The sequence below is a fragment of the Scylla paramamosain genome, chromosome 12, assembly GCF_035594125.1.
Source record: "Scylla paramamosain isolate STU-SP2022 chromosome 12, ASM3559412v1, whole genome shotgun sequence".
NCBI lineage: Eukaryota > Metazoa > Arthropoda > Malacostraca > Decapoda > Portunidae > Scylla > Scylla paramamosain.
Genome location: NC_087162.1, coordinates 5,704,253 through 5,705,000, shown reverse-complemented (window position 1 = coordinate 5,705,000; position 748 = coordinate 5,704,253). Strand labels below are relative to the sequence as shown.

The 748-nt window shown below is 44.1% G+C and overlaps 1 protein-coding gene across 1 annotated transcript in view; it reads left to right on the top strand.

Annotated features, from left to right (window-relative positions):
- The window catches only part of LOC135105599 (cuticle protein AM/CP1114-like), a 1,289-nt gene extending 986 nt beyond the window's left edge, over positions 1-303 (top strand). Inside the window, exon 3 of the mRNA XM_064013852.1 lies at positions 1-303. This exon is cut by the window's left edge and continues 3 nt beyond it. Coding sequence (XP_063869922.1) covers positions 1-145 — 145 coding nt within the window. The 3' untranslated portion in view covers positions 146-303.
- The last annotated feature ends 445 nt before the right edge of the window (positions 304-748 follow it).

The window sequence follows — 748 nt, the reverse complement described above, 5'->3', positions numbered from 1 at the left end:
CCCTCTGGATGACGGCAGCACAGCAACATTCACATTCGTGGCCGACGAGAATGGCTACCGAGTTGAATCCCCGCTGCTTCCTCCCATCCCTGCATACGTCCAAAAGCAGATCGATTTCGCTAGGTCCCAGGGCAAACGCCGTTAGACCTTCGACCAGTAAACTTCCACTTTCACACTACTCGAACCTCTTGCCACTCCTGTACATAACCTGTGCCAGCCATCAGCTTACTTAAGGTTGGACCCTACGCCCCAGGACACAATCATGTTATCACTTTTTTTTTCCAAAATAAACAGCATTATATATATGCTTCCTTTTAATGTTTCCCTTGATAACGGAAACAGCAGTGATCCAAAACTCTTCTGCTTGACAGCATTCAGTGGCTGGCTGGTCAGCTCTTTCTCTAAGGAGTGCAGCCGCAACACAGCTTAGGGTGGACATTTGATATTAGGCACCCACGGCACAGCTGCTACATGAAAAGAAGAAAACATGAGATTAAATTGCTCATGACAGGACACAGATGCGTATATACACGTGAAAAGGTATATTTGCTTGGTAACTCTTGAGACTGTACAAGCACAACCGAGAAAGAAAAAGAGAAAGACAAAAGAAAAAAAGGTTTTCCATTTCACAGAAGTTAAACAGCAAAGTGATGGCACGATTGTTTTAATTGTGGACTTTATTGCCCTACAGTTGTGGTTCCTTCATGGTCAAAATATTTACCAGGATGATTCATTCTTCGTCTGTCGA